Genomic DNA, 24,273 nt, shown 5'->3' with positions numbered 1-24,273 from the left:
TTGGCATAGGTCACCTACACACGGGGTGACGGCGGGCCGCACTTCTGCGTCCCGGGCTCCAGAGCCCTTAATACCAAGTGACGAGCAGTCAGGAGCCTCAAGATAGCCTCAAGATAGTCCCCTCCTCTGCACTATGTGCAGCCCACGGGCCGGCAGCCTAAGGTCAGGGTGGGGCGGATGTGGGGGTGCCTGCATGTCGGGAGGGGCAGCTGGGGTGGGGGGGGGCCCAGCCTCCCGGGTCTGGCCCGGCCACGATGCAATAACCTGTGCCCGGTCCAGACTTCAAGTAAGGCGCTTAAGTTTGAACTGTACGTACAGACTTTTATATACCAAAAGTATTTTTTGACTAGATCATTCGAAACTACCAGAATGATGGAAATGTTTTTTTCTCTCATTAAAATCCAGGCCCTTAGGCTTTATTTTCCATGTATGAGTCCTGTGTATAATTCATGTATAAATGTGTAGCCAGGCACCTGTAAGCAGCGATTGTACACAGTGTGCTGATGAAAAGTGAGCGCCCGTGGGGCAGCCTCTGCTGCTGGAAGCCACCGCCGCAGAGGCCGTGTAAACGTGCACAATAAACCGCTGTCTCCCACCGGCGGCTGCGAGTCTTGTGTTTTGGACCCAGAGCGGAGCCGTGGCACGAGAGCTCGGGTTTTCTGGACACAGTGAGGCGAGGGCCGATCTGTTAGTTTCAAAATAAGTTTTAATCATAAGCTTTATATACAAATTGTTGTACAATTATTTTAATAAAGGGAAACAGTAAGTGAAAATACAAAAAGCAAAGCTGGCTTCTCCCCCTCAGTGAAGTGTCACAGGTTTGTTCGTAGCCCAGATTAGTGATGCGGTAAGTGGAGAGTCTATAAAACGGGCTCAGGGAGACTGTAAACTGACGCACTAGAAACCAGGATCCCAAACAGATCGGGCCCGACTTCCCACTGCCCAAATCATTACTCTGCAAGAGTGAACACTGAGGGGCCAGAACCTTCTAGCAAACCTGGGCACCCATAAAAACATGGTTGAAGTTACGCTAAAAATAGTTCAGCACTAGTGAGTAGTGTAGCTGAGTCTCTCCCACCTCCAATTAAGTATCAACAGGGTAGTGCACAAACTCTAAAGCACGAAGCTGTTTAGAGTGTTAACGAGCTGTGCATACCGCACTAGGATCTGTTTCTCCAAACGCTCGACTTGCATTTCCCAGCACGTGTGGGGTTAGTTGCCTGTGTGTGCAGAGCTGGCTCCACGGTCCCCTGCTGACGGTCCGTCCCGCATGGAGTCACTGGTCCCTCGACTCGTAGAGGAGCTTGGTGGCCTATGACGTGACGCAAGAAGCGTGACCAGTCCCGTGCCCAGCTGCTACGGGCTCCCCCCACCCCCACCGGGCCGGCAGGGCTTCCTCTGGGACAGGTGGGCCTGTTACCTGAAGAAGGGCCCCGCCTCCCGAGCCCTGCCCGCCGCAGCCCACCAGGTACCTTGTGCATGGCCGCCAGCCACGCCGTCGACTGTCTCCTGCTGGCGTGTGCGTCCTCCCCGGCCGTCAGCTTCAGCTGCGTCAGGCCCTCTGCCCCCGGTGCTGCAAACCGCAGGGACATGCCTGTGGCCCGTGCGTTGCCTCCTGGAGAAGGGGGACGAGGTGAGGCCCGCGGGGACCCCAGGATCCCACGTGCCCTTGTGGTGGAGGCCAGGGTGCCTCCTTCCCACCCCTCGTGCTGGTGTGGGGGTCCCAGGGGCACCGGTGGACGTCTGGAAGATGACCCCAAATTCACAGGATGGGAAAGGAACCGAGTCGCCTGGCCCTCCAGGGCCCAGAAAAAACCACATCACTGAGCCGAGAGAAAACCCACAGTGCCACCCGGTCCCACGTGGGGACTCCCGTGGTCAGGACACCCAGCCAGGGCTGGCTCCACGCCAGTACTGATCCCGCTGGCCGTCACTCCCGCCTCAGAGCCATCCTGCCGTTGAGAGCTCGCGCACAGGCTGAGGGACCAGCGGGGACCAGCACCAGAGAGGTGCTGACACCTACCCTGCCGTGTGAGCCCCTGCAGAGATGCAGTGAGGGGACCGGCCTCTGCAGTCCGCACCCGGCTGTTTCCACGACCAGCCGCTCAAGGACGGGTGGCTCCCACGGCTTTGACCACAGAACGGTCCCGTGGGGACCAAGCGTCACCGTGAAACCCGTCTACAGCTTTTCTCCTCCCCTTCAACATGCAAACTCCATTTCTGAGCAGGACTCCACCTTGTGGAAGATTCCTTCTAGCAGACGCTGACCTCTGAGTCAAAACCAAGGGACCCCCCTCTCCCCTGGGGTCCGTGGACTGCAGATGACCCCCGCGGACAATTAGAGGCCTGACCATCCATGAGTGTGGACAGGCTGGTTCCTGATGGGACCCCTTGAGGCGAGTGCCCCCACTGGCAGACCACGGCTCTGCCCACCCCGCTTCTCTAAGTAAGGTTTAATCGGCACAGCCACGGCCACGTTCCTGTGTCATCTCTAGTTGCTTCTGCACTTTGCAAGGATCCAGGCAGCCGGCAAAGCTAAGAACACGCACCACCTGGCTCTCCACAGGCCGGCAGGCAGCTCCTTCGGCCACTGTCACTTCGGGCAATTGTGCCACCTGCCCCCGCCAGCCCCAGGGAAGACAAGGTTCTACGGTTTTAAAGGTTCCAGAAAACTTCTGGCACAGCAGGGTTCATTGCACCCCCAGAGTTTCCAGAAGGGGGCGTGTGGCGCCAGAAGCCCCCGGGCCCTGCCCAGGGAGACCATGCACCAGGCCAGCTGGGATGTGGCCTTCTCCCTGGCCCAGGAGGGGCCGGGATGAGGTGGCCTTCCTAGCGGGAGGAAGGCACAGGAACACCCCCGCTGACCCCCAGCTTCTCTGGGCCCTGCCCTCTGTACCCGGGGGTCTTCGACGCCCACCCTGCCACCGGCAAGCAGCCTGGAATCCCTGAGCACACCGTGCGGAGGGCACGGAGGCGGCGGCGTGCTGGCCTGGCCCTGTGACCTCGGCATCGGCATCCAGGAGCTCAGGCCGAAGTGCGGAGCTGGCTGGGAAGGGGCGGGAGGGCGCCGGCCGTGCCCCGCTGCCCCTGCGCTCGGCCGGCTTAGGGCCGGTAGATGCAACACTAAACCCCCTTAGGGCTGAGAAACCCAGCAAACCAAATCCATCTCTACCCCCGATGTTTCCATTCATGCTTTATATACCCGCGTCTTGGGCCCAACCCCCTTGCAAATCGACCAACAGAAGTGACTGTGCATTTCAGAGGCGTGGCCTGGGCTGGACTGCCCGGTGGCAGCAGCAGGGCCGGAGGAGGGTAGCAGGTGGCTGACCTTCAGAGGCGGGCTGGCTCCCCAGGAGGCTGGTGTGAGTGTGAGTGTCTTTTTCTACATCAAGAAGGCGGGCAGGCAGGAGAGGAGAACAACCAAGAGCCAATCAGAAAACAGAAAGCAAGAAGGATTAAGTCACGTGGGTTTTTGTCAGCACGGAGTGCAAACTCTCTTCCCGTGGAAAAACAGCCAGAAGCGTAGAAGTTCAGGTGGAAAGATCCAGAATGGGCTGAACGTTCTGGAAGCTCACCAAGGAAATGGAAAGGAATCTCGTCCCCACGGGTGCCTGACAGGAGCAGGAAGTGCTAGTTCCCAATCAGCCACCACGCCACACCCTTCTGAGCACACGGATGACGCCGCCGCACTGGGAACGTCATCCTTGGTTTGAGGCCAACGATAAATGGTACCGAAGAGCTTGTATGTGACACGCTCAGGCACATTCTCCTGAATTCGCTATCTTACACATTAAGCCCCATTCACCTGGCAAGTCCCTAAAACCATGTACTAAATCCAAGCCCCTAGAGGACGACGGGCTGGCTCCTCAGAGACCCTGCCGACAGACTCCGTCCTCGAGGCCCCTGTGTCATCCCCAAAGTCGCCCGCGCTGGCACCAGACTTCCTGCCGCACTCACCTCCGGGCGGAAAGCCTTCCGTGAGGATCTGCACAGTCGAAATGTGCGCAATGTCAATCTCGTGGCGGCTGTCCCCATCCAGAAGCAAGTACCTAGGAAAAAGGGTGTCCGCACCACGTTACCCCGGGGCCGATGTGACAAGGCTGTCCGTGCCCAGCAGCCTCTGCCTCTCACCTCTGGTTGTTGGAGAGACGACAAACCATGGTTTCTGGCTTCTCAGAGTTTCCAAAAGTTACGAGAAAAGTAGCTCCTTAGGATACAGAAACAAACGTGAGAACACAACGAGCCCCTCCACCCCTCACCGCCCCCCGGCCCGGCAAGGCCAGCTCCCGGGGAGGCGCACACACGGGACAAGATGAGACCAAGTGAGTCAACCGCGGTGGCTGTGCCCGCAGGTCCCCGAGGTGAGGCGGCAAGGCCATGATGGAGGAGATGCTGCAGTTCTGTAAAGCACAGGGCGCTGCTATCGGGAGAGGTTCTGCGCACCCTCCATGCTGCCAGCAACGTCCCGTCCTTCCCCACCAGGCACCCACACGCTCCCGGGGGAGCCAGGGCGGCACCGGAACGGGACAGAAGGTGCACAGAACCGGCCCGGAAGGATGGCGGGACAGGTGGCAGGAGGGAGAAACACGGTGGGGGGGGGGGGTCGGCCTTCAGAGGCTCCTGGGGAGGGAGACCCACAGTCCGTGGAGCACCTCCTCTGATGCCACCCACGTCACAGGGCCCCGTGTCCGCACACGCTCCACCCGGGCCCAGGGCCCCACACCCGATGGCCATCCCAAGCCCTGCGGAGTCAGGCTGCCACTTTAGGCCGCATTCCTGTTTCCGTAGAGCAGAGGCGGCTCGATCCTTCCATGGGAAGCCGGGGGGGGGGCCGGACAGTGCTCTTCCAGGTCGCCCGCCAGACGGACACCCAGGACCCGGCGACAACCCGAGCTTACCACTCAGGAGCACCTTGAGCTGCTTGTCGTAGAACTCCGCCTCCTTGTGCGACACCAGGGCGCACTCAGCGCACTGCCGCACAGGGTCCACGAAACACATGCGCCGCAGCGGCACCTTCTGGCCACAACACTTGTCACAGAAGCACTTCCCACACCGGCGACAGTGGTGCTGCGGGAGCAGGGGTGGTGCTGAGGGGACAGAGGACTGCCCCCCGCGCCCCCCCCCCCACCTCGGGACCACCCGTCTACACACGCGGCCCCGTGCTGGTCTTCGCCACTGGAAGGAGGAGCTGCCAAGGGTGCCACGCACACGGCAGGGCGCCCTGCGTCCCGCGGCCCACCTGCCAGGACGCCCCACCTCTTCAGAGGACGACACCCCTTTGAGGGCAAGACCCGCGGGTGTGGCGGCGCCCAGCTGGTGGCACGGGCGTGGGTCACCGTCTGCTGTTCTCAGGCAGCCCCCAGGACACTCAGGTGCGTCGGCCACCCCCCAAGGGGCTCAATGCCGGCCTGGCCCCCACCCGATGGCCTCAGCTCACCTTTCTGGTCAGGAAGTCAAACTTCGCGTCACACTGCATGCACCTCGGGCACTAGGAGGGAAGGAGCGTCAGGACCCAGCTCGGGGTGCTGCCGGGAGAGCCGCCCTCCCGCCCCGCGGCTGGGGGGGTGACGCGTCGCAGGCACAGGTGGGCTCCGGGTCCCACAGGCCAGGGACAGGGCATGAGCTCGGGGGGCATCTCGGGGACGCCGGGGGCAGCGCTCAGAGCCCGAACGGCCACGCTAGGGCAGCCACCTAAGGACCCCCAGTTCTGGTGCCGGAACCACGGGTTCCTTCGGTGTCCCGGAAGGACCACGTGATTCCACGGCTGGAACTAATGGGAAGCGTCCCCGACATGCGAGCATCGCTTTCTAGGTGAAGTAGGCGAAGTAGGTGACGTGGCGGCCGAGCAGGGGGGGAGGCCCCCACGAGGGACGCCTCGAGTCCCTCAGTGACACGGCCACACGTGCATCGGGACGAGGCTGAAGCGGGATGTGGATGGTGCGGGTCGGATATGGGTTAAAGACGGTCACCGCCAGGCCCCGGAAATGCCCCCAAATGCTCCTGGGAGAAAGGGAAGCAGAGGGAACCGGCAGCTGGGCTCCGGGGGACAGGTGTCCAGGCCCCGCAGTGCCCGGGAGGGCAGGGACCACGGCGCGGCGCTGCGGGGAAGGCCTCCCTCACCCCAGCGCGCAGGGAACAGACTGAGTGCAGCGGCCGTGCGACCGGCACTGAAGACAAGGGACTCCAAATGGCCACATCGTCACCAAAGGAACGAGCTCGGGTTTCTTCTCTAACACAAGCCAAGAGTCGCTCCAGACCTGCCGCGAAGCACCGACGGGCCATCCCGCCCGCCGCTGACGACGCTCAGCTCCCACCCCCCCCCCACCCCCCCCACCCCCGCGGTGGGAGAGCCCCTCCCTGCCCCACCGGCAGCGCCCGCCTGGAGGAGGGCTTCTGATCACAGGACAGCCAGACTGCACGTGACCCGGGGCAAACCCGTCAGTCCTGCCCAGCTGGGGCCGTCCCCCAGTGTCCTTCCCTCATCCCCACCCAACACCTTCTCTCCGCTCAGCCAGGGGCACGCTCGCCCCGCAGGGCAGCAGGGGCAAGCACCAGCTCACGCCTCCCGCCGGGTGACCTCTCCCCTGGCTCTGTGTGTCCCGTGTCCCCTGTGGGCCTCGGCCTCCTCCAGGCAGCCGTAGGCTGGTGCACGCGAGTCAGGCAAGCGGGTAGCTCTGAAGGGATTCAAGACAGAGCCAAGTGCCCGTGAACCTGTGTTGATCCAGAGCGGAGGCCAGGGGTGCACCCCGCAATGCTTCTGGAAGGGGCCTCGGACCCACAGCCACACTGGGCCTTGGCACGTGTCCTCCCACGGCGGGCACCCTTTTCAGACACCACCCTGCAGCCAGACGGGCTCCATCTGGCCACTGCCCCTGCACTGGGAGCGGGGTCTAAGCTTTTCGAGATCGTGTGACTAACACTTTCTTGTTACCCCGTTGCTCCTGAGCTGCTTTCTGGACTTGGATACAGGGCTTGGCCTACCTTGGCCTTCCAGAATCATCTACAGAATCCCCACCGGCTTTGAGTGTGAGCTGGATACTCACTACCCTGCCGCTGCCTCTCCCTTTTGTGAGTTCTGGAACTCGGGCCTTGGAAGCGCGGCAGGGCCCCAGCCTCTGTATGAGCCCCGCAGGGCCAGCCACAGAATCCACTGGAAAAAACCAACAGCGAGGGTGTGACTGGTGAGGCCCGGCAGCCCGGAAAGCCTGCCTCACTCCGCGGGAAGGCTCTAGTGCCTCCTGGGGTCTCCGGTGGTGGCCCCTCTCTTGCTCCCTCTCCAGCAACGCTAACAAAGACGGTCTCGCGCTTACTGTAGGGCTTGTGTGTTTGGGTGCGTTGAAAGACCAATTTTCATCGTATTTTGCTTTTATTTGAGAGAGGGGGGCAGGGACGGGGAGAGAATCTCCAGCAGGCTCCACCCTCAGCACAGAGCCCGACGCAGGGCTCAGTCCCACGACCCCGAGATCGTGACCTGAGCCCAAATCCAGAGTCGGACGCTCAACCGGCTGAGCCACCCAGGCGCCCCAAGGCCAACCTGTAAATGTAAGGCGACAGCCAGGACGTAAAATGTGCTTAACAACATAAGCGACGTAGGATTTTATTACTGTAAATAAGCAATGAAGTGATTCAGAAAACGGGCAGATCTTCGAGACAAGGTAACTTTCTGATTACGTAACAGAAGAGAGCCTGCTAAAATTCTCAACAGAGCAATTTCACATGAAGAGAATGGGAAGAAAAAAAAAGAGGCAGAGACGAGAGTAAAAATACGGCCAAAGAACTGCTACGGTGTCTGATGAACGAACTGCACCAGGAGGGAACAGAAACCACACGCGCGGGCCAGGTGCCAGCGGCCGCGGGCCTGGAACCAGGGCGAGGGCGGCCACAGCCCAGACACAGGCGGCCAGCCCCCCTCACCCACCCTACCGAGCCTGAGACCCGCCCCCCGCCCCCCTGCAGGGCGGGAGGGGCGGGACCAGCAGGGAGGACGAGTGGGGACAGGGCCCACCAGGAGAGTCCTGCACAAACGCGCGCACACCGACCCGTCGGCCGCGTGAGCCTCTGGCCAGATGACAGATGCCTCCGCTAGGGTCGCTGGGGGAGGCTCCAGCCTCTGGGGGGGGGGGTGCGGGGGGCCCCCACGCTCACCCCGCAGGCAGGCCTGGCTGACAGCGGGGCGGGAAGCTGGTGGCAAGGAGGCACCACGGAGGAGGGCGACTGGGGCAGGGGCACGGGGAGCGCTCCTCGTGAACTTTCCAGCTCCGCACCCCGCACACACCCCCCTGGCCCCCGACTCCGTGCTGGTTCGGAGGGGGGAGCCCACGGGGGACCCGCGCCCGCGGATGTGGAAGTTGAGACGAGAGGGAGGCAGGTGCCACAAGGTCGGCTTCCTGGTGGACACGCGCGGGGTGGAGCGCGAGAAGAGGCCGAGCCCGGGTCACAGAAGGGCCTCGGGGAGCAGAGAGCGGTCTGCCACCGGACCCTCGCGCAAGGAGCCCCCAGAGGTGCCCCGGGCAGCTGCAGGACCAGCACTGGCCCCGAGGGTCTCCCCTCAAAGTCTAAATAGTTGGAAGAGGGGGGCCTGGATGGCTCAGGTGGCTGAGCGTCTGACTCTGGACTTTGGCCCAAGTCATATCAAGGGTGCGTGAGCCGGAGCCCCGCACGGGGGGCGGAGCCTGCTTGGGACAATTTCTCCCTCTCTCTGCCCCTTCCCCGCACACGCTCTCGCTCTCTCTCAAACACAATTTTCTTTGGTGGAAAACAGAATTTAGAGAGTTTAAAGGAATGTCAAAAACAAAGCTACTGTAACAAAAGAGCTTGGGGACACCTGCCCGTCCTCCCTGGGGGCCCACCCGCTCCCACAGCGCCCCCTGCTGGCTGGAGCCAGGCCCTCCACACTCCCTATCTTAGGTTTCTCAGACACAAACAAATCCGGAAAATAAGTTTCCACGATATAGGCACAGGGGACGCCTGGGTGGCTCAGACGGCTAAGTGCTGCCTTCCGCTCAGGTCCTGATCTTGTAGTGTGTGAGTTCGAGCACAGATCAGCGCAGATCCTTCAGATCCTGTCTCCCTCCCCCTGCCCCTCCCACCAGCTCCGAAAAAAAATAAACAAAAAAATATTTTTGAACAAATAAAAAAACCCAATATATGTATTAATGTATCTTTATTGAAAGATAATCCTTTCTAAAGAATAAGAGAATTACTCCTAAAATATTAAATGACTCATCTCAAAGATTTAACTCCGTCATGAGTGAGGGAACCAGTAAACTGTTAAAAAACCAGCTCAAAAGAGACACAGGAGGTCCTGGGGAGGGGACGAATGTGACAGTGGATGCGAAACAGCTGGCATCGCAGGAGACATGTGTTCCTCTTGGGACAGGGCCCGCCTGTGTCTCCCCACCCAGACCCCCATCACTGGGGGCTCTGAGCCAGCGGCGGACACAGCGCCCCAGACACGAGCCCTCCCCGGGAGCAAGTGCTGGGCCTGCCCGGCGCCCCCCCCCCCCCAACATCAGAGGCGTCTATGCAGCCACAGGGCCCAGCACCCCCATGCGCTAGGTGGTGTGCCCCCCGCCTCGCGGTCCCCGAGGCGGGTGAAAGCCCCCGCCTGTCCTGTGCCTGGCAAGTGTCTGCAGAGGACCCCCTGGCCGTGTGACCTCGATGACTCACAGTTGTCCCCGACCACCTGTGACAAGGCTGCACATGGACCCCAAATCCCCATTCTCGACCGGCTGCCCTGTCTGTCCAGACTCGTCGGTCGGAACAAATGCCCATTCACCTCGCTTGTTCAAACCTGAGTCAATCTTCTCTCCTTCCTTCAGGCCCACGGATGAAATCCCACCCTCAACCCGTGTGCGACAGGCTGACCTGGGGTGCCGCAACCCCCGATCGCAGGTCACAGGTCACACGATCCGCACCCCCTCGCTGAGTGGACGCCTCCCCTTCCCACCTGCTCTCATCCAGTTGGGTCCTGGGTCCCTCCCCGCACAGAGCAAGCCCTTGCCAGGCCGGAGACACCGGCAGATCTCCCGGGTTCGGGGTCTCCCTCCGGCAGCAGCTCCTCCCCCTGCCTAGAACAGTCTCTCCCAACTTGGGATTTGGTTTTGATCTGACACCCGTGCTCTCCTTCCCACTTCTGTGACCACAGAGTATCCACGTGTCAAAATGACGGCCCCGAGCCGCCGGCATCGCTGGTTATACCCAGCGCGGAAGATGGAAGAAAGAGGGGTGCAAAACTACAGGGCTTTTACGGATAAAACAGTATCTCATGGCCTCGTGCCCAGAGCGCCCACCCCCAGGCTTCCTCCTCCCCGAAGCCACTAGGGAGCCACGGACTGTGCATCCTCGGGGACCAGCAACTGTTATTTCCGGGGCAGGAGGCCAGCTGGGAGGCTGGGAGCTATAGCTGGCTCAGGGCAGGCGCACGCGCGCGCACACACGCACACACACCCCAAATTGTCAACACTCTCAAGGGACGTCCCTGCAGGCCCACGCGACCAGCCTGGTGCAGGGTCAGGCACCTAGTAAGTACACAACAGACGTGGAATGGGCTGGCCTCAGGGTGACCCGATGGAAAGCGGGGCCGAGATGAGACACGAAGGACCATCCACAGATAGGTCAGCAACGCTAATTGGCAAACAACCGGAAGCGGGTGGAGGCTGAGGGTCTATGGGTCACCCTCCTGCCACGTTCTACCTACTTCCCTTCACCCACCCCAAACCACCCAGACCCACCTGCCTCTCACTACCGGTATCCCCAACACCCGAGTCTCCCCCCTGCACACGAGGGTCCTGGTGTCCCACACGCACTGAACAGGCAGGGGGCAGCTGGGGGCCAGGCTAGTGGCAGGGGATCCGCCCCACCCCCTTCCCCCGGAGCTTCCAGAACCCCAGACTGTTCCTTTTCCTCCAGAACACTCGCTGTGCTAACCTCTGGCCTCTTGGACCAGGCCCCAGTAGGCTTCAAATCCGCTTCCTTTTCGAAGCTCACGGCGGTCCACCCTCCCATCCCTCCTCCCCCAGGCTCCCTGGAAGGCCTCCAGGGCTCCTCAGGTCACGAGTAAGAATTCCCACAAGCAGGGGGCACGGGGGCTCCGAGGGGCACCTGCTACCCTTTCTTTCTAGGTGGAAAGGAGCCCCCCCCCCCCCCAACAGAGAGACAGACTCAAACAGATCAGGCCAACTCTGCTCGCTTCCTGCTGTTCAACTCAGGCCCGAAAACACAGGCACTTTTCCAGGAAACACCCCTGGGCACGGGAAGAGGGCACACGGAGCTATAGCTGTTACCCCAGTGTGCAGAAGTGGGGGCAGGGGAACCGTGCCTGGGTCCAGACACCCTTCTGGGACTCCTTGCAGACGCCCACCGAGTCCGGTGGGGCAAAGTTCCGCAGTGGGTCAATCGGGCAGAGTCTCTCCAGACTCCTGGGGGGCGGGCGGGGCACTCCCCGACCACCCTCGATCTGGCCACAGATTAAGTGCCAGAGGTTCACGGCCTCCCTCCCCACTGCGGGAGTGCGCGGTTCCCTTCCGTGTGCACGACCTTTCACCCGCCCGTCCCCACGACGCTCCCTGCGATTCCCACTTCCCCAACCACAGTAACACGTGCCAGCCCCAGTAACCCAGGAAGGAACTCTGTGACGCGGACACATTCAGGAGAAAGACACACATTCCTTTATCTCTGACTTTCCACAGCACGAACCGGGGAGCCCAAGTGGGGAAGGTACGCGCTGTCAGCTCAGAGAGTACCAGCACCAAGGGTAAAAGCGCGCAAAATAAAGAGCACAAACAGGGCAACAGGGGAGGGGAGGGAAGGGCCCGGGGAGCACGCGACCCTGGGGAGGGCGGGGGCGGCGGCGGGCAGGGCAAGAGGGCGGGGAGGGCAGGAGGGCGGGGGCGGCGGCCGCTGGGCCTCTCCTCGCCGCCGCCCTGCCCCGCCGCCCCTCCCCAGCTCGGGCGGGCCTGCCTCGCCTCGGACACCTGATTTCACTCCGGTGCCGACAGCCTGCAGCCCGTAACTACGGTTCTGGGGGAGGAAGGCGTCTCAGGACGCAGGGGCGCTTGTCACTTAAAGCGACTCAACCATCACGGCGCGCTGACTTCTTTAGGACGGACGGATCTACAGGAACGCACGGAGTTCCTCCCCGTGGCCTCCCGGAGCTGAGAGCTGCTGGCTTATGGGATCGGGTCCAAACCCCCTGGCCTGCCACGCAAGGGCCTTCAGAAGGGGCCGCACCCACCCCGCCCACAGGGACAGCGCGGGCCTCCCCACCCCTCACCCCTGCAAGCAGGTGCGGTGCCCGCCAGGACGCCCTCCTTACTGTCCACCTGCAACCTCCCACTCAAAGCCAGCCCTCCGCTCGCACCGCGCGGCACCCCCCCCCAACCCGGAGCGCGCCGCCTTCTAAGGAGGCGGGGGGCCTCTCCACCCCCCACCACGGGGCAGGGGCAGCGACGGCGTCTCAGGGGCCCCAGCTGAGCAGCTCATCCAATGGAAGTGGAATTCCCACGTGACCTCGCAGGTGGGCCGAGACCCGGACAGAGCAGGAGGGGCGGTCCTTGCGGGACGCACCTGAGTGGGGAGTGGGCGAGCCTGGACGCCCCGAGAGGGAACCAGGCAGAGGGCACTGTGCCCAAGGCCCCGGGAGGGCTGGAGCGCGGTCACCGGGAACCCGGGGTACCGACGGCGGCCGTGGGGGGCTCCGGAAGGGCAGCAGGAGCCAGACGAAGCGCTTCGGGGGCCCGGGTCGGGGTACCAGGGAGGCACGGCGGGCCTGGGGCGCGGACCGGGTAGCCTTAGCCTCGGAAGGGGATCCTGGGCGCGGACGGGGGTCTCGGGCGAACAGGGCGCGGACGGGGGGCGGGAAGCCGGCGGGCGGTGGCGACCTACCTCCTTATCCGGGACCCACTGCGGCTCCTCCAGGCCGAAGGGGCTGCCAAAGGCGCGGTGCTCGGGCACCATGCGCAGGCCGCTGGGGGAGCGCACCAGCTTCTTGGCGTCGCGGCGCGCGGCCACCTCGGAGGACATGACGCCGCCACAGCTCTCGCCCGAGGCCCGGGCCCTCGCCCCGTCAGGAGCCCCGCCCCGCCCGCGTGGATGACAACGGCCGCGTCCAATCGCCACGCCCGTCCGGGAGAGCGGGCCAATCGGTACCCGGGACCCGCCCCAACGCTGAGCTGTTCAATCCACGCAGTGGCACCTCCCCGGCCACTCCGCGGCCCGACACCAATCGGCAGTGAGGGCCCGCCCAGGCACACCCCGCCCCCCTCGGGAGGATGGAGACTTTGGATTGGCTAGTTAGTCTGCGTCGTATGCTGCTTCCTCTCTCATTGGCGAATCCAAGCAGGAGCGCCCGGCTCTCATTGGAAGAGGAGGTTGTAGGGGCGGGGCAGTGCGAAGAGGCGAGCGGAGCGCGCGCGGGGTGAGAGTGGCTGGCCGTGGGGCGCGCGGCGCGGGGGCGAGGGTCGTCCGCACCGTCGAAGCCCGCGGGCGGAAGGGACAGCCGAAGCCGGGGTCCTGGCGGTGGGAAGGAAGGTGGGCTCGGAAGCTGGGGTGCGGGGGCCGCAGAGGCCCGCCCTCGGGGCTGTCACCCGTAGGGACCGGAGCAGGCCGCCGCGCTGGGTGAAAGGTGAGCGAGGGCTGCATGAAGTCGGGGTGTGCAGGGGTGGGGGAGGGCGGGGTCATGGTGGGTCTGCGGGACCCCCGGTGTGGAGGAGCCGCTGGGGGGAACGGGACAAGATGGTTCAGGGGCTGGGAAGGGAAGGGGCTCTCAAAGGAGGAAGAGGGTTTTGAGAAGGGACGAGGGCCCAAGTGTCCAGGCCAGGCTGCTCTGGAGAAACCACCGTGGTGCCCAGGCACGGCCAAGTCACCGGGGGGCGTTCCCTGCCGGGAGGGCTCATCACCCCCTCCAGGGAGGGGAAGCCAGAAAAGATGCCCAGTCTGGAGCCAGAGCCGGCTGCTCCCACCCGGGGAGGCACCCCGCAGGCAGGAGAGCAGGGAGACTGAGCAGCTCCTGTGGGGTTTGTTAACAGGCGGGTCAAGAACTTGGAACAAACAGCCGGGACCTGCATCCCCCTTGCTGACTGTATGACCTTGGCTTGTCCGTTTCCTAGTCAGCCACACCGAGGTGGGAACACTGCTGTTGCGACGCTTGAGTTCGTGTTGTGCGAGGTGCCTGGAACAGTCCTGGGAACGGACTGTGTGTCTGATAACTGCACTCCTCCGGTGAGTTTGGGCATCAGTGGGGCCGCCTGTATTCAGCTTTGAACTTGCGAGAGACACGGGCTCTGGTTCTGTTCTGTGGGAGATTTGGGCAGCCCTCTCTGTGGGGGCGCCGTGCCCTGCCCTCTTTTGTAAGTCCGCCAAAGCTACTGGAAACCTGAGTCTTGCTGCCTGGAGTGCAGGTGGGCCGGTGGGCCAGTCTGTCTGTAGCTGGAACTTTCCATCCCTGGGAGGGGCAGGGGTGGGGTGGGGTGGGGTTGGCAGTCGGGGTCCTCAGGCCTCCGCCCAAGGGGCCCTGAAGCAGGAGAGTGTGATTCCCCCTGGGAAGGCTCAGGGCTTCCCTCTGGCGGGACCTGAGTTGCTTGAAAGTCATATTCGATTCTACTGGTTCCCACAAACGTTGGGTTCTCTCCTACAGCTCTGACCCCCTTGCCCAGCGGCATGGCATGTTAACTGCCCCCTTGAACAGGAACTTAACGTTAATGCTCCGGGAAGCTGCTTCATGTGTCCGGGCCCGCTGTGGGCGTGCTCCGTGCCCAGGCCTCTCCCTTGCTGGAGGACCGCGGGCCTGGAGGATGGCTGGCTCACGCCCCTGCCCCTAGGGAGGTGGGGGGACAGGGCACCCACCTGGGCCTGTCTGTCCAGCTCCCGGTCAGTGTCTGGTTTACGCAGGTGCTCCACCAGTGGTCACTCTGCTTCCGGATGCCCCGTTCCCCCACCACATAGGTTCGAGGCACTGTGGTCACCTGCCTTGATATCCTGCCCTGTGTCTAGTGGCTGGTCAGAATCTGAGTTTAGTATCCAGGCACGTCCCTTTCCCGGCCATTCATCTTCACAGTCCAGACCCCAGTCCAGCCTGTTGGCCGTGTGTGTCACATCAAGGCCTTCCCTCCCCCAGGCACGCCCCAGGGCCTTTCCACAGTCTGGGGGTGGGGGGGGACACGCACCGTCTCTGGAATTTGGAAACAACAGACTTGGTATCTTGTCCCGGAGTTCTCTTGTCCTGGAGGAGGTTTTGGGTGGTGCCTCCCTGGGTCACCTCTTCCTGCTCTTGTCCTCAGGGCTCCCAGAGGTGCTCTCCCCACCAAGCCAGGAAGGCACACCGCGTGTCCTTTGGCAACTTACTACTTGTCCTGGAGATGATCTTTTTGTTTACCTGCTTTCTGTCTTCAGGAACCAAACGTCACACACATCACCAGCCCACTAGAACCTTCCATATGCTCAGGGCACCTTCGGAGCTCGTCACCGTCCTCACCTCCTCTCGCTGTGTGTGGCTGGCACTGGGGCCCTGCGTTCAGGCACCTCTGACGGTGACCCCGCTGTCCTCCAATTTGCAGTCCTGGTGGCCGTCGGGGGGCCGCGGGGGAGCCGGGGCTGTGTGTGTCCTCCCCGGCCTCGGCATGTTTCCTGTCAGCCCTGGCCTGGGAGCTCCTGCTCACGCCTGAGCGTCAGGCTCCTGTGCTGTCAGTTCTGGGTGTTTTGGATTTCTCTCTGCCACACCGGTTTCCCTGACCAGCCTGTGAACGTGACCGTGCAGGCGACCTGCTTCTCGAAGCTCCAAAATCAACCTGATGTTGTCCAAATGAGTAACACTCTAAGCGCTGCAAGGGGAGGCGACCTCCGACCTTCCCCCCGGCTGAGGCCTTGCTGGTGGACCTGGGCCCTGGGTTCAGCCTGAGTGGCTGCCGGCCTTGGTGTTCCCACACGCCCCGCTGCCTCCTCACCCTTGCTGATCTGGGAGGCCAACATGGAAACGTGGCTTGCTAGAGAGTGTCTGGGTGACCCTGGGCTAAGTAGGGCGACCAGCGAGGGTCGGGCTGGGCTCCAGTCCCCACGGCACTCAGTGCGCGGTCTGGGCCTCGGGAGGGCTGCTGGCCAGGAGAGGGGCGGGGCTGGCCACACGGTCTCCGCTGTTCTCCGCCGAAACAGCTGGGTGGTCGTGGAGGTTCCCGCTTGAAAACATCTCGCAGGATTCAAAAGTCACTTTTTCCATTCTTTCCAAATCCCCGCAGGGACACACTTCTGCCTAATGCAGAAGACGCTTCATTCGCGTGAGCCCAATGAGCATGGTCCCTGTCTGCGTCGTCCTCACCCCAGAGGTGGGCCAGGCAGGGTGCTCACCCGTGTACCAGGTCTCCAGGCCGGGACTCCGGGTTGAAGCACATGCTCATTTCTAACACTTTCTGCAGGGGACGGAACGGGGACTGCCTTGCGCTGCCCTGGCCTTTAGAGTGGGGGTGGCCGGGGGACATCCCTTCAGCCGCATCACTGTGCGGATCGAGTCTTGGTTTCTGAAGGTGTCGCCTTAGACTTACTTCAGTGGTTTTCCTGGTGCAGTGAAGTCTCTCCTCCAACCTCAGGGCTGACGGTGAACCCGTCACAAAGGAGACTGCGTACCCAAGCCACTGTCACCCCGCGGTGCTCTGCTCCTGGGGGGTTTGCACTGACAACAAGCGCATCGGCATTTGTGTCCCTGGGAGATTATCCGTGGTCGCAGTCAACCTGTTGCAGAAATGGATTTGGATCAGTTGGACCTGAATCCCAGAATTACTACTGCGGTCAAGAAAGGTATGTTTACCGGTGTTTGTGTCGAGTAGATACGTGAAGCGTGTGGGTGGACTTGTGTGTTGTGTCCGTGAGACACAGCGAGGTTGCCGAGTCCCCCTTCCCCAAGCAGCTACTCCTGATGAGCAGCCAGTGCTGGAATGTGCTGCAGGGTCTTCAGGGGTGTGTGTGTGTGCGTGTGGACTTTTTTCAGGTTGAATTTTATTTTCCTCAAAGTAATACACGTTTATTGTCTAAAACGTGAAACGAAACTACTTCCGCCACTCGGGAGTCTTTTGGCAATTTCTTTGTATTTACATCTGGACTTCTAAGAACGTGCTTACGTCGCTGTGTTCGGTTTGTCAGCGTCTGCGATCATGCACGGAGTGCCTGTGACAGGGGTGAGGGCTGGCTTCCTGGTGCACCTACTTCCCCCTCCCCCACCACAGTTGGAGCACAGTTTGCGCCGTGAGGGTTGTGACTGGGGACATCATTACTGCTGCTGAACTGCGAGGTTTTGACGGTTTCCTTTCTTATTACTTCCCCTCAAAGTTGGTAGTTGCCTCCTTGTTTCAAATTCTATGTTTTCCGTGTACGTCTCGTTTTCTTTTCCCACATCGTCCAGTATGTTAGCTACGGGTGCCTCTGTTTTAAGTGCCCAAATGGGTGAGCTGGACGGCTTCCCCGCTGTGTTTGTCTCCCGGTGCGTCCTTCCCCAGCTGCCCTGCACCAGCTGGCGTGCTGGGCCTCCCATCTCCCCCGTCTCCCGGGGCATGTGGCAGGGAAGCTTGTTGATCACAAAGCGTGGAAGCTGGAGTACACGTGGGGGCGACTTGGTGATGTCTTACGTGGGGGAACAGTCTCTGGTCCTGCTCCTTCGTCCTTGGCTCTTGGTTCTTCCAGAGCCTTTCAGTCATTTTGTTGTGTTTTCCCTTTGGTCCAGTCTGTCCATCTGTCTTTTCACTGGAGCCTTCAGTGCACATGTATTTAAGGTAATTCCTGGTATGTTTGGGTCTAACTCTCTCTTTTGCTGAGCTACCTATTCTGTTGCTTTCTGCGTTGTTCTCCCTTTTTTGCCATCTGGGTTGGTTGGAAACATTTTTTAGCGCATTTTTTTTCCTACTAGCTCGCAAGTAATGTACTTATCTACGCCCAACAGTAATTTATCCGCTCTCCTCCCCAAATACCAGATCTTCTGGATATGTTAACTCTGTGACCCGCCCTCCCACCCGGCTGTTGCCACTGGCATTGTAACCGCCACGCAGTCTTAGCTCGGTCCCCGCCTTCCCCGGCTTTCCGCTGCAGTGACGTTTGTTTGGAGCCTGGCTTGGCTTTCCTAACTGCACGGTTCTCACCCTGCCCCTGGGTCACCCTCAAGCCTTGCCTTGGTGTCGGCCTGCCTGGCCACAGAAACACCCTTCCTTGGGACACGTTTTCAGGATGTGGCCACGGCAGGTGGCTGATGTGCTCTGGGCACCTGGGAGAGGCCCGTCCCCCTCTCGGGCCCCTTCCCTCCCCACTGCTGTCCTCACACTCTGTCCAGGGGCTCCCATGGCTTCAGGAAGTGGACGGATCTAGCCCCTGCCCGCTGGGTCCCCAGAACTGGAAGACAGTGTTCCAGAAAACACCCGTTGTCTTTGCCATGCTGCCTTGCGTTACTGTAGTCTGAACTTGTCCTGTTCTGTCTTTGTGTAATTTCAGCCAAACTGAAGTCAATAAAGGAGGTTTTGCATTTTTCTGGACCAGACCTGCAGAGACTAACCGGCCTCTCCAGCCTCGACGTGCAACACTTGCTGAGAACGGCCTCCCTGCACCTGCGGGGAAGCAGCGTCTTCACAGGTGGGCACTGGGGGCGGGTGGGGGGTGAGGAGAGGCCTCTGCTCTGCCCATGCCTGGGGGGGGGATTGACGCAGGGCCACGGTCACAGCATCAGGACAGGGACACAGCAGGTGTACAGGGCAAGGGCAGGGGGACGGAAGAGATGGGAGCAGGCCAGGCAGTGCGGGAAGCGGGGGTGGGTCGGCAAGCAGACCCAGAGCCCACGGGTGCCCAGAGAGCACAGCAGCTAGGAGAAGCTTCCACGCCCGCCTCCTCCCTGCCTTCTGGCTCCGAGGTCGCCTGGGCCCCCGGCACGTGGTGACCGACGCCCCCTGCGCCCCCAGCTCTGCATCTGCACCGGCAGAAGAAGAGGTTCCCTGCCCAGCACCAGCGCCTGAGCCTGGGCTGCCCCGTGCTGGACGGCCTTCTCCGCGGCGGCCTGCCCCTGGACGGTGTCACCGAGCTGGCCGGTCACAGCTCCGCCGGGAAGACCCAGCTGGCCCTGCAGCTCTGCCTGACCGTGCAGTTCCCTCCGCGGCACGGAGGCCTGGAGGCCGGTGAGTGGCTGTCCCCTCAGGCGGGCGGGGGCAGAGTTGGGGGAGGCGGGGGTCCCGGCCGTGCCCAGGTCGCACTCGTCGGTCGAGGCCCGACGCCACCTCCAGGGCCATCTTCCCGGGTCCCCGTCTCTCTCCGCATGCGCCGTGGATTCCACCCGAGGGAGAGGGCAGGTCTGAGGGCCGTGGGCCCTGTAGCCTGCCCTCCGTAGGAAGTGGCCCCTGCTCCCTCGAGGACCCGGGACAGTCTCCGTCTGGGCACAAAGTCCCCCTTAGGCACTTCTGCGCGCTCTCCCGCCGCCAGCCTGCAAACCACGTGGTCCGTGGGGCTGGAAACCTCGGGCAAACATTTTGCTCTTTTTCCCTTTCGGGGACGGAGCAGACAGGACCACCGAGGACAGCGGGGGCGGCCGGCCCCTGATGCGGTTTTGCGTCTGTCAAGTCTGCACAGGGCGTGCGGTGGAGGGATTTTTCCAGGCTGCCCGTGCGGGTCTCTGAGCGTTAAAAACCTCAATCGTTCTTACTGAATGTGGTGCCAGAGCGGACGGGTCGCACCTCGGTAGCTCCTCGGTAAACGTTGCACGGTTCCTCCCGAGCTCATCTGCTCGCCCGGCTTCCCGGACGGGCTGGGCCACGCGGTGGGCGGGGCATGCGGCCGGGGCCAGACCTCGCGGCCCGGTGACACACGCACGCCGCTGGGACCCATGCGGGGCGCTGGCAGCAGGGGCCTCGCTCGGGGACCTCTCCTGTTTCCCCTATGTCCCGAGAGCCGAGGACTGGGGTCGGTGCCGCTCCCGTGAGCCCGGCCGTGGGCGGGGGCCTCTGGACCGCGCATGGGGGTTGCTCACCCGCGGCGGGCCTCTGTGTCACCCCTGCCCCTGCACCTCTGGGCAAGGGTGCAGGTGCCCGGTGCCGGGTGGACGGACTTGGCCTTGGAAGCCGGTCAGCGGACGTTTCCTGTGGCGAAATGTCCCTTTGGAGCCTTTGCCCCGGTTCGCAGTTGGGTCGCCTTCTGTGGCCGGCTTGTAGGATCCTCGTGTGATCCGGACGCAAGCCTCTCCCCAGACACGGAATTCACCGTGTTTTCTGCAGGGGTCTCCTCGTTTTCTTGTGGATTATCCTGTGATCGAGTCCAGTTTCTCTCTCTGCCTTTTCTCACTTGTACGGTCTGTGCCTCATCGGAGACCCCCTCGCCCAACCCAGAGTCCCGAACACCCACCCGCGTGCTCTCCGGAGTTTGAAAGCGTCGGCTCTGGCGTTCGATGGGCGGATGGAGTCCGTGCCGGGGGTGAGGGAGGGCCTGGTCCCCGCGTCCCCGCACCATTCGCGGGGAAGACTTCTTTCTCTCACCGGACTGTCCCGGGACCTTCATTGAAAATCAGTTGCCACAGACGTTAGGGTTCGTTTGTGACGGTCCCCAGTTCTTCCGAGCGGACCTGGGGTACACTGGCACAGGGGAGCCAGGGCGTCAGCCCAGGGTGTTCAGGTCACAGCAGCCCAGGATCACAGGAGCAGCCTCGAAAGGAGAATCTGGGAATCTGGGAAGCATGCTCCGGCAGAGCCTCTGAGGGGAATCCAAGGGCACGTGCAGGCAGGGTATTTCCGGAAGCCCGCGGGCCCTGATGATCCCACTGGCTTCCGCTCGAGACAGGCTGGGGGCAGACCTGCGGGGTGGCATCCTGACAGCAAGGGGGCGGCAAGGGAAACCAGCCCCCCGTGCGGGGAAGCCACAGGGGGGCGGGCTGACCCCACACCCCCCCCCCCCCCCCGCCCATGCCGCCCCAGGGGCTGTGTACGTCTGCACCGAAGACGTCTTCCCGGACCTGCGTCTGCAGCAGCTCATTGCGGGGCAGCGGCACCTGCGGACGGACGTTCCGGGAGAGGTGATCGACAAGATGAAGTTTGGCCACCAGATCTTCATCGAGCACGTGGCCGACGTGGTGAGCGTCCTCCCTCTCTGGCCCTGAGTTCTGTGGGGAAGGTGGTCAGGTGGGCCAGTGGACAGAGCCGCACACCCGACACCCACACCGGGCCACCACCAGCACCAGGCAGCCGGTGAGCCCGCCACAGGATTCGTGACCTGAAATTCAGGCTGAACCGGTCACCCCGCCTACGGGGAGTTGCGGAGGGAGGCCCCACACGCCACCCACCGTCCACCGTCCCGTCCCCCACGGGGTGTGCTCCTCAGTCAGTAGCAGAGAGCACCTCTCTTGCCTCCTGGCCACCCGGCCACCCTGCGGTGACCATTCACTGCCCAGAGGACAGGCCGGCTGTCCCGGCGAGAACAGTCTGTCGGGTTTGACTTCTACCCCTGACGGAGCAGAACGTGCATCAGGGCACAGGAGGTCCCCACCTGGCTGCTCCGAGGGGGGGCGGGGGACACGTATCCGGAAGCATCAGCAGCATCCCTCCCTGCAGATGGGCAGCCGTGGGGCAGGAAGCCCCAGGGAGAGGGCTAGGAGCACAGTGGTCCTGTCAGGCAGGGGAAGCGGCCCTGTGACCCGGTCCGTGCTCAACTCAGATCATTATTTGAGGGAGGGACAAGCAAGCAATGAGTGGAAAGGGTTCAAAAGCTGAGAATAAACCGTATAGCAGGAAAAAAAGAAAAAGTTAAGAAAGCCTCTGCATGGGGCTGGGGGAAGCCTCTCCTTGCAGCCCGGCTTCCCGAGTGCACCCCCGCACCCGCTGGGCAGGGTCCCCGGTTCCCGGGGGACCTTCCCCCACTGAAGAATTGCTATAAAAATTGCAAGTAAAGGGTAAGGCATATAAACTTTTAATTTTAAAAAAATTTACAATAGAACATATCACACACAGCTTCGGGAAGTAACACGGTAAGATTGGGCACACGGGCCCAGGCAGCCAATGCCTCTTCCTTGCACTTTCGGGACACGGGTGTCCCGGGAACCGCGGCCCAGGAGGGAGGCTGCGCCCACCCCGTCACCCTGGAGGGGCTGAGCGTGGCCATGGCTTTGCAAGCGACGCGTCCTGGTGAGCGGTGTGGCTGTTAGTAGGACAGTGTGCTGGTGGCACGGGGACACAGAAGACGAGGTTAGTGCTGCAGGCTCTCAGCTCCAGGGCCCTCCAGCCTTGGTGACCATCCCCTGGCTGTCACAGGGCAGGCTCTGGCTGCACACGAGCAGTGTTGTCCTGGGTCCTCCAGGGCCGGGTGTGGTTTCACTGCAAGAGAAGGCAGCAGTCAGGGCCAGCGCTTTGAGGCCCACGGTGGTTTCTGAGAGCCGTTCTGAAAACCGCGCTGGGGGCACCAGGCGTCTGCCCTCCTGCCCAGTGTTGGCCTGGAGCCCGGGGCCCTGCTGTGGGGACGGGGCCTGCCCTTTGTGCACAAGCAGGGCCTCAGGGCTGCGGTCCCCATTTCCACCTCCTGGGGGAGGGGGCCCCTGAGTCCTGGCTCCACAGGGAGCGAGTGCAGCCACCACCTGCCCAGCCCCCAGGTGTCCCCAGAGCTGCCTGAGGTGACAGAAAGGGGACGGGACTCACGTTAATGCTGGCGTCCTCGAGACCACTGCTGCTGCCATCATTTTCCACAAAAAGAGGCTCTACCGAAGACGCCCTAGAGGTGGAAGCACAGAACTGGGTTTCATTCAGGGCGAGGAACCAGACACTTGGCTGCTCTCTGGCGGGACGGCCAGTGTGTGGTCACCTGGCACCAGGGCCTGAGGCCTCCCGGCCCCACCCGGGAGCCTGGCCAGGGCCGCTCAGGGCACCGCACTTGGGCCCCAGAGGTAGGTGGGGGTGGCCTGCCCCTTCCCCCCCCCGCCCATGGGGTGGGGCTGGGCAGGGGACAGGGCTCACCGCCACCCCTAGACCCGCCTGACGAGAGTATGGTCCCAGCGGCCAGGGCGGTCGGTTATGAGCCGGCTTTCTGCTATGGCAGCACCCCAGGGGTCAGCTCCTGGCACGGGGCCACCAAAGGATGAAGTCCCGGTCACTGTGATGGCCCACGGGGTGAGGAGTGAAACGGGAAGGCTGTGAGGGGTTCTTCAGTGCAGGGCACAGGCGCTGACCGCCAGCTCCCTTGGCCTCTAGGACGCCCTGCTGGAGTGTGTGAGTAAGAAGGTGCCCGTGCTGCTGTCGCGGGGGATGGCCCGCCTAGTGGTCATCGACTCCGTGGCGGCCCCGTTCCGCTGTGAGTTTGACGGCCTGGCCTCAATGCCCAGGGCCAGGCGTCTGCAGGCCTTGGGGGCCACCCTGCGCCGGCTGAGCAGCACGTTCCGGAGCCCCGTGCTATGCATCAACCAGGTGGGCCCAACCCCGACACCCTCCCTCCCCTCCCCCCCCCCCCCCCCCAGCTTGGATTTTAGGGAAGTTCAGAGGGGTGGGGGTGGAGGAGTGAGGCCACTCATGCTGGGGCAGGTGGCGGTGGGGTCCTTGCTGCAACTGACCCTGGTCTGGATCTCCCAGGTGACAGAGGCCGTGGAGGAGCGGGGCGCGGCACCCGGGCCACAAGGGTGAGCCGGGCCCAGCCCACAGGCAGGACAATGAGGGTGGCAGTGGGTCCCCCGAGGTTTTGTCGGTAACCGTTGGGCCTGTTTTCTGTCTCAGTCTCTGGGAGGAGCGGGTCTCTCCAGCCCTCGGAATGACCTGGTCCAATCAGCTCTTAATGCGGCTGATGGTCAGCCGGCGCCGCCCCGAGGAGGAAGCCGTCCTCCCCCCGCCCGGCCGCCCTGACCGCACCCTGCGGGTGATCTTCGCCCCTCACCTGCCCCCCTCATCCTGTTCCTACACCGTCAGCATGGAGGGGGTACGGGGGACTCCCGGGACCGAGGCCCGTTGACGTGGCAGCTGCAGAACGGCCGGCCAGGTCCCAAGAAACCCCAAGTCTGGCCAAGCCCTCCACACTCTGCGGGCACAGGGGACTCACGTCTTGACCCGGGACACCCATCGCTGGGACAGGGTCTGCTCCAGGGGTTGGCTGCCCCTTCTCAACGGCGGGAAGGCAGTAAGCACGGATGACCCGCCTGACATGGCCTCCCCCCGGGTAGGGCTGTCTGCCTTCACGCCCCATGCCCCCACTGCCCCCCGGCACAGCGGGCCCTGGATCCTTTCGCCATGGCCTGTTCTCTGCCGGGCACTGTCCTAAGTAATTCATCCACATTGGAGTGCGTCTCCTTCGCGGCCCCTG

General features: G+C 62.8%; 3 protein-coding genes across 20 annotated transcripts in view; 1 reads left to right on the top strand and 2 right to left on the bottom strand.

The window, feature by feature from the left end:
* Positions 1-688: 688 nt before the first annotated feature.
* Positions 689-13,023, bottom strand: ZFYVE21 (zinc finger FYVE-type containing 21). 2 transcript variants are annotated; one of them, XM_027066727.2, is made up of 8 exons: positions 12,886-13,023; positions 5,438-5,488; positions 4,899-5,067; positions 4,132-4,207; positions 3,958-4,049; positions 3,329-3,382; positions 1,473-1,615; positions 689-1,312 (listed from the first exon to the last, which is right to left on the bottom strand). In XM_027066727.2, the coding sequence occupies exons 1-8, from the start codon at positions 13,021-13,023 to the stop codon at positions 1,277-1,279; spliced, it is 759 nt and encodes a 252-aa protein (XP_026922528.1). In that variant the 3' UTR covers positions 689-1,276. The 2 variants fall into 2 exon arrangements, with proteins under 2 accessions (XP_026922528.1, XP_026922529.1); XM_027066728.2 differs by lacking the exon at positions 3,329-3,382.
* On the top strand, positions 11,920-24,121 carry XRCC3 (X-ray repair cross complementing 3). Of its 10 annotated transcripts, none has more exons than XM_053225015.1 (9): positions 11,920-12,517; positions 14,109-14,224; positions 16,578-16,785; positions 18,463-18,600; positions 18,924-19,136; positions 20,919-21,073; positions 23,178-23,390; positions 23,553-23,599; positions 23,694-24,121. In XM_053225015.1, exons 3-9 carry the CDS (start codon positions 16,731-16,733, stop codon positions 23,923-23,925), a joined length of 1,053 nt encoding a protein of 350 aa, XP_053080990.1. In that variant the 5' UTR covers positions 11,920-12,517; positions 14,109-14,224; positions 16,578-16,730; the 3' UTR covers positions 23,926-24,121. The 10 variants fall into 10 exon arrangements, with proteins under 10 accessions (XP_053080990.1, XP_053080988.1, XP_053080987.1 ...); XM_053225013.1 differs by lacking the exon at positions 11,920-12,517 and adding an exon at positions 13,010-13,145; XM_053225012.1 differs by lacking the exon at positions 11,920-12,517 and adding an exon at positions 13,169-13,370.
* Positions 21,891-24,273, bottom strand: part of KLC1 (kinesin light chain 1) — a 52,196-nt gene continuing 49,813 nt past the window's right edge. For all 8 annotated transcript variants that reach the window (XR_008299748.1, XR_008299749.1, XM_027066713.2 and 5 more), the window contains 2 exons: positions 22,629-22,701; positions 21,891-22,310 (listed from right to left, as the gene is read on the bottom strand). Coding sequence is in view for 6 of the 8 variants with exons in the window: in XM_027066716.2 (XP_026922517.1) it covers positions 22,308-22,310; positions 22,629-22,701 (76 nt within the window). In the remaining 2 variants the exon portion in view is untranslated. The remainder of the gene's footprint in view (positions 22,311-22,628; positions 22,702-24,273) is intronic.

The sequence above is a fragment of the Acinonyx jubatus genome, chromosome B3 (genome assembly GCF_027475565.1).
Source record: "Acinonyx jubatus isolate Ajub_Pintada_27869175 chromosome B3, VMU_Ajub_asm_v1.0, whole genome shotgun sequence".
Lineage (NCBI taxonomy): Eukaryota > Metazoa > Chordata > Mammalia > Carnivora > Felidae > Acinonyx > Acinonyx jubatus.
Note: the sequence above shows the minus strand (reverse complement) of the source record. Positions and strands in the feature narration are given on the sequence as shown.